This window comes from Zychaea mexicana, assembly GCF_025766255.1.
Source record: "Zychaea mexicana strain RSA 1403 chromosome Unknown BDB00scaffold_58, whole genome shotgun sequence".
Lineage (NCBI taxonomy): Eukaryota > Fungi > Mucoromycota > Mucoromycetes > Mucorales > Lichtheimiaceae > Zychaea > Zychaea mexicana.
In genome coordinates this window covers 252,123-260,007 of record NW_026516721.1, presented here as the reverse complement: position 1 = coordinate 260,007, position 7,885 = coordinate 252,123, and the positions used below count along the sequence as shown (strand labels likewise).

The 7,885-nt window shown below is 37.0% G+C and overlaps 1 protein-coding gene across 1 annotated transcript; it reads left to right on the top strand.

Moving 5' to 3' along the window:
• Positions 1 to 2,196: 2,196 nt before the first annotated feature.
• BDB00DRAFT_789591 (uncharacterized protein) lies at positions 2,197 to 2,828 on the top strand (the record flags this gene model as incomplete). Its single annotated transcript, XM_053120883.1, has 3 exons — positions 2,197 to 2,353; positions 2,434 to 2,526; positions 2,677 to 2,828. 3 exons carry the CDS (start codon positions 2,197 to 2,199, stop codon positions 2,826 to 2,828), a joined length of 402 nt encoding a protein of 133 aa, XP_052977726.1.
• Positions 2,829 to 7,885: the final 5,057 nt, after the last annotated feature.

The window sequence follows — 7,885 nt, the reverse complement described above, 5'->3', positions numbered from 1 at the left end:
GACTAAACTAACTTAGGAGACAGTTCGCCCGATAAGATATGATTACTTTCAACTATTTATTGAAGATATGGAGAGTATATTCAAAGGTATATATATTTCTCTTTCTACTTTGATTATTATATTTTATAACTATTAATAATATAGGTGAACCAGTTAGTGGCCCAGGAATTATTGTAGATATCGCTGAAACGAAGTTTGGCAAAAGAAAGCCGTCCGCCAATGGTATTAGTAGCTATGTTAAAGGTGTTTGGGTTTAGGGGGCAGTAGAACGGACACAAGAAAGACATATTATGATGGTGAATGTAGACCGGCGGAACCACCCTACATTAGAGCACTTGATCCAAAGGTATATCCTTAATGGATCAATCATTTACTCTAATGGATAGACAGCCTATAATACCCAACGGTTAGAGAGGATGGGTTATACCTATCATATGGTGAACCATGAGCTATATTTGTTATTCCTGGTACACAAATCCATACTAATACTATTGAAGGTAACTCTTGAAAAAAAATATTCTCCTTTTATATAATATCTAATACTCACTTTTAGGCAATTGGGGTGGGATAAAGCAGCTCATTACCCGGAACTATAGAACTAAAAAGCTAGTTAAAAAACAGCTTTTTTGGTTCATTTGGCAAAGGCGGTTTGCTGATGATCTATGGAATCATTTTCTCCATGTTATAAGGGAATCATATTTCATAGATCCTAGTGATCAGCAGCTACCTTTTGAGGGTAGTACTGATGATGCTGTTAGGCTCTTAGAACCTTTCTCTGAAGTACCAGTAGAAGAAGGAGATAATCTAGACTAAGAGGAGGGTAATATAGACCCCCTTAACCTTAGAGAACATCTCATAGTATAGTGATTACAAAATTATTGCAAATTTTCTTTTAAAAATAACTTTTTTATTATTTCTGAGATTTAAATTGAGTATATTAAAATAATCTATTTTAAAAACAAAATTTAACTTTATAAATATACTGTTTATGATGTTATTATATATTCTTAAAATATAAACATCTTCCTCCTTCTTCCTCTTCCCTTCCAGTCTCACCAACGGTGAACCAAAAAACGAAGTTTTTTCTATGAGCGAAGCTCCTCTTCTTTTAATATTAATTATATTAGAAAAATACCTACTGGTATTTTTTCTACATAAATTTAATTATTTTTAAAGAAAGAAAATAAAAATTGAGTATTTTTATTTTTCTTTTTATTGTTACACAAGAATTTAAAATGCTAAGCATTTTTAAATTCTAAAATATTAAATTTGGTTTTTTAAAAATGATTAAAAATATTAATTTAAAAAAAATACCAGTGGGTATTTTTTTATATTTAAGAATTATAATAATTTATTATATGTGAAAAATACCAGCGGGTATTTTTCTAGTAGAAATATTAAACCTTTTTGTCGGAGCTTCGCTCCTAGAGGTCACTCCGTTGCTTACTCCGTTCCCAGGTTTTGTCTTCGACAAAGACTGGAAGAGAGGGAGAGAGAGAGAGATTTTATATTTTATATAATTAATGTTCTTATAGAAAATTTTGAAAATAAATATAAGTTAGATATGATAAATCTATATTTATTTTAAAGTAGAGTAAATTTCTAAATATAATAATTTCTTTAAATATTTAGAATTATTAAATAATATTGTTATTTTCAATATAATTAAAAACCAAAATAAATAAAATAAGCTCTTAAATATTGTTTATAATTTCTAAAAAAATCCGTAGATATTTCATTAAATTTCTGAAATGTTCTATTAGGGGTATTCAATTACAAAAATGAAAATTTCGTATGAAATGAAAATCTGAACGGTTTGTAAAAATGGTACTCGAAAATTTTCATTTTCATTTTCAGTTTTTATTCGGATAAGAACGTATAGGAAATCAAAAAATGAAAATGAGAATGAACCCATTCCCTTTTCTGGTATTTCGTGACACCTTTACCGCAGCCATTTCCTTTTGTGTTGCACAGTCGACCATTATATCATAGCTTAGCAAAGTATGCGCAGTCAACAATTACATCATACCTTAGCAAAATATTGCATCTTTTCTTAACATTTTGCATTAATCATCGGATCCGCAGCAGGGTTAGCAAACATATAAATACTTTGTTTGTCGCATAAATAAACGATATCTTTTTAATATCTTGCAAAAACATACTCTTCTGATTTTTCTGGCCTTATACATCAACATCATGCAACACGAAAACTCCATCACTGAACCATCCTCGGCGACTGTCATCCCGGAATCGCAATTATTTACATTTAACAGTAACAGCAGTTCAATGTCGAACGATGGAAACAAGAACAAGCGGCGCAAGGGAAATCCATCTAATGCGGACGAGTCTTCAGGTAACATGATTTTTTCTGTCATATAGCTGTCATGCTGTGTATAGTTCTAATATTTACAAACATTGCATTTAATATAACAGAGAAGAAGAAGACTAAATCATGGAGTAAAGATAACGTTACCCCTGACAGCAAGTCATCCAAGACAATACTGTTGGAATGGTTGCTTGAACCTGGTAATTATCAACGCTACTGAGGTACTGGCGGCAATATGGCCAAGAATTCAAAGACTCAAGGAAACAAGGGCAATTCGAAGGATACTAGAAAGGTGATACTTACTGAGATCGTCCGAGAGCTGCACGGTCATGGTTTAACCCATTGAACAGCACACCATGTTTCGTGTAAGTTAAACGAATGGATCACCAACTTTAACAAAGCCAATGACTTGATTGGAGAGACCGGTGGCGGTAGACCTTATGGTGATGGGGCTATTGACAATGACGAGGATGGAGCCGATGAGGACAAGAGTGGTATGTAGTAATCAAAATGATTAGAACAAACTATCGGCCAGTGTATACTTGTTTGAAGCTAACATATAAATGCAAAATATATAGACAAAAACGTTAAAGCCGCCTTCAAATTCTATTACGAGTTGGAACAGATAATGAGCAATAACCATGCCAGTCGCCCCCTCTATCTTTCAGAATCTCTGCACATGCCAACGAACCACTCAAATGAAAACATTACAACATCTATACTGCCACCTTCATCATCACTGTTACCCTCTTCACCTACTCAATACCATCTAAGTTTCAACAACGACGACGACAACCTATATGATGACGATGACGGCGAAGACATTGATGAGGGCAACTCACAGCAACAGCAGCCCCAACAAGCCTCGTCGTCACAACCGACTCGTGCTCAAATCAAAAAATCTGAAAAAATAAGAAAGAACCCCTTGGCAGCAACACTCTGGGATATAAATAATGACAACAAGCGGTTTATGGAAGAAAGTTTAAAGCTCAAGCGAGAACTCGCAAAGCACAAAATGGATGTTTTTGAGCATCAACGCAAACTAGATATCTATCAACAACTACAACAAGAGCGAATGGATCGTCAACGGCAGCAATTAGAGGCAAAGAAATTACGGATCTAGGATTGTGAATCCAAAACAGCAATGATGAAGATAATGGTAGAAGCTGGTTTCACCAACAACGCAATTCAAAGAGCCGTATTTGACGATGATGATGACAAGACAAACTCGGGTGATTACGATGATGATGAGTCGTTGGCAAGCGAGCTACAGGAAATTGTAGGTAAGAATGGTCACGACGACAATGATGATGGCGATAATGACAGTGACGAGGAGGAGATGGATGAAGTAGTAGTGGTAGAAGATTGATGTTGATCCGATAAAGAGAATAATGATAGTAACAACAGAATAAATATACGATACATGATGACAGATATAATGACTAATTGTGATCGTTAATAATATGATGGAAGAGCTCTTCCCTTCTGGCCTTTCCTGGTGTCAGTCTATCACTATTCGGGATTGTCCAATTCACATTGTTTTCAGGCTGTTGTTCTTGCTGATCATTAACGACAGTTCGAAGTTCTTCGTCGTCGTACATGTCTTCGAAATTGTGTTTAGTTATGATGTTGTATAGAACAAAACAAGCCTTGATCCAATGGATTATTGGCTTCGCATCATCTTCATCTATTAAGTGCGGCGGTAGTTCCCGAAGGCTTTGGAAGCGCATCTTCAGCATTCCAATTGTATGTTCAATCCGAATTCGTACCTTTGATTTTGAACAATGTTAAGTGAATACAATTCTATCCTTATAGCACACCATACTGTATATTTTCTTACCGAGCTAAGTTTGTAATTGAACATTTCTTGTTCATCTGTCAAGCTGCCGTTGCGTCGCTTTTTGAATGGCACAATAACGTTTGGCAAACACTCAAAACCTGAGTCACCCAGAAGGTACTCTTCAGGCTTGAAGTATTGCTCAGGATGATGGCGGAGAGTGCTGTTGCTGAAGATGCGGCTGTCGTGAGTAGAGCCTGGCCAGCTGATGTATGAATAGATGATTTGTCTCTGGCTATTGCATACCAAAATGCCAGAAATACCATACTTCTTTTTATACGAGAAGTAGCTTTGCGGCTGAATGCAAGGCTCGCTTGCAAACAGAAAAAGAGTGCTGTCAATGATACCGATGCAATCTTCAAAAGCAGATCCACGACTTATATCACTTTTGGACAAGGACTTTTCTGCATTGTTAGGCCATTGGATATAGGTACTTTCAAGAGCCAAGATCGCCTCAATACACCTATTTGTGTAGTTGATCACAAAGCCCTCTAAAACGTATTACATTACATAAGTCTCAAGTGTAAAGACGTATGTATATAACTAAGTTTATTACGCGTAGTACCTCCAATCCCAAAGTATCTGGCAACATTCCTGATGCTTGCACCATTTCCGTAGAAACTAAGATGGCGCAAAGTGACAAGCAGTTGCACAAATACAGGTTTTTGTGGTTTCTGGCCACTTGAAACAAAGATCGCATTCTCTTTAATCAAATCGAGAATTAAGAAGAATGCATCTTTAGACATCCTAACTTCTTGGATAAATCGTTGTTCGTCCAACTCGTTGAAAAGCCAGTGAATCCTACTAGGAGCACGAGCGACTTTTTGTGCTCTATCAAGGTATCGTCGACTGCAACTTGTGTTATACACTTCCGTCCAAGGTATAGACAATAGCAAATTATGCGATAGCAAGACATCATCATTATCGCTATCCGAGTCGCCTGACATATCTTCATCATCGTCGATCATGGCCATCGTACTCTCGATTTGCTGTAAGTATGCCAAAGCTTCTAGGACACGTTCGTTTTGCTGTTTTTCACTGTATCTGGGCATACTTGGGAACAAAGGTGAATGTTTTGATGAAAAGAATTGAAAGAGGGGAAGTTGAATAAAAATGAAAAAAAAAAATTGAGTAATTGAGTACCCCAATTATTAGGTTTGAAATGAAAACTGTATTTAGTAATGGCGAGATTTTTCATTTCATACGAAATTTTCATTTTTGTAATTGAATACCCCTATTGTGTTTCCTAAATTAATTTGTAAATATGGTGCCCGCCACCTAGAAACGTAACTTTTTGGAGCAATTTTCAATGTTTTATTTCAACTTTTTTCACTTATACAACCCACTTTTTTGGTTTCATATAACGATAGAGAGAGGCTCAAAGAATAATTCTATGAAAACGTTTTGTATACATATAAGCAAAAAAAAATGAGAAATAAAGTGTTGAAGTTGGTGTCGATTTCAAAATTTAGCAGAGGATTTTGTCAGAATGTCCACCCTACTATACACTATTGTATATGACATTGAATCGGCGATTTCCATATTAAGAAGGTAGTGTAACATTAGTGGTAAGCACTGGTGCAATATATACCTCAGCCTTCCAATCAACATTGACTGTAATGGTGCCAGGTAAATTATAAGTAGGATGACAGTTTTATTATTCCTTCTTTTTCCAAAACATTCTATACAATGGGGAGACTCAACAAGTACTAGAAGAACCTTAAAATTGTGCAAGAGTCAAAGAATACAATTAAGTAAATTTCTTGTGCATTCAAAGAGAACTATCAGTTTCTAATAATCATTTAAGAAGAATGCGAGAGTAGTTTGTTTATTTACAGTGGACCCCCTTTAATGTCAACCCCTTTAATGTCAACCCCCGATACGGTCAACCTTTTTCTGAGAACCTCAAATTTTAGCAGAGATAAATTTCAACTTCTACATAAGGTCAATGTCAACACCTTAGCCAGGGTTGACTTCTTATTGAGGTCAAACATATCCAATCAAAAAAATTTATTCTGTCGTTGGTTGAAAATATTTTGTCAGAGATGATTGCGTAGCATACATTGCCTTTTGATATCTATTTCGAATTAATTGGATTTGAGGTATGGCATGTACTACTGCGTCATGGAGTTCCTCCTCCCTATCCAAAATATCAAGAAAAGTATTGATACATTCAGATTTCTCTTTAGCCGTCAATTCCTTTTCTTCCTCCTCTTCAACAACAACCTCTTCTACACTTGTTTCAGCAACAGCTGTCACCTCCTCAACGATTTCTTGTTCTGTAAGTGATGCAAGGTATACGTTGCGCTCATACTCAGGATCAAGGTTGACATCAGGACATTGATCACGGTTGACAGCTCCAGTAGAAGTAAGCTGTTGAACTTGAGCCTCCAACTCCCATCTGTCTGTCTCCTCTGCTTGGGCAACTTCAGTAGCAGCAAGACTATCTCCTTCTCCTAAATACTTGAAGATCGTAGCTTGGAAACAGTTTTGGATTGTTTCGGCGGTTACTGCCGTCCATGCCGCTTGAATCCACCTCATCGCTTGTAGTTGATTGACAATGAAAACTTTTTCAGCGGGGCCCACAACTTGACCATTCGCGTTTTGGATCATTCCAATAGAACGATACGCCTTTTCCAGCTGTCGTCGTTTGTACTGTGCCTTAAACGACCGAATAATCCCCCCATCGAGAGGTTGGATCACGGATGTCGTGTTGGGAGGCAAGAACAAAAGCTCAACGTTGACAGGTTCATAATTGACATAATGTCCAGAAAAGTTGTCTAGTAGCAAGATCACTTTTCTCTTCCTGGCACCCATGGCTCGATCGAATTTTCTCAGAATCTCTCGGAAACACTTTCTAGTCATCCAAGCCTTCTGATTGACGAAGTATTGCTTGAAGCCATGAAAGGCAGCATCCTTGTGTTTTTTATCAACCTTGAACGAGTCTGGACATACAGCATGACCAATGATAATGGGATCAACCCATTTATCACTACCATCTGCATTGCAAAGAAGCGCGACTGAGAGTCTTGTCTTGTCTTGTTTTCTGCCGCTGAACCCTTGAGTCCTAATTGTTGTCTTCGGCTCCAAGCGATAAAACAAGCTGGTTTCATCAAGATTATAGATATCTTGTTTCTTATATCGTTCAAGCTTGGCATGGATAGTATCCCTCTGTGCTTCAAGGGCATCAAGGTCTGCTGATTGCGCTTCTCCATGGATGCTATGTGCACTTAGCCCATATCTCCTTGAGAATCGGTCCGCCCAGCCATTTGATGCCTTGAATGCTTGAATTCCAATCAATTCTGCAAAGTTCCGGGCCTTCGTTTGAATCAGGTCCCAGGTTATCTAGATTTTATTTTTTTGTGCACAGTTAATCCAAAGCAACACCGCTTCTTCAACTTGCTATATATGGAACATCATTTCAGATAGACGAAGAGAAACAATAGCTATCAGTACAGTTCAATCAAATATATATTACTACTGCTATATATATACTATATACTCATACTTACAGGATATTGTCCTTTTCTATTGCGCATCCTTTTGGCGTCCCTTTCGTCACCAGGAGCTTCGGTGGATTTTTGCTTGATAATTTTGGAGATAGTGCTCTTGCTAGGGACCTTACTCAAGCGAAACTCCTTTTTGGCATACTCTGCCGCCATCTGCAGTGTAATGCCCTTCTTCGAGCTCTTGTAAGCAACAATCAGATCGCATTGCTCGTT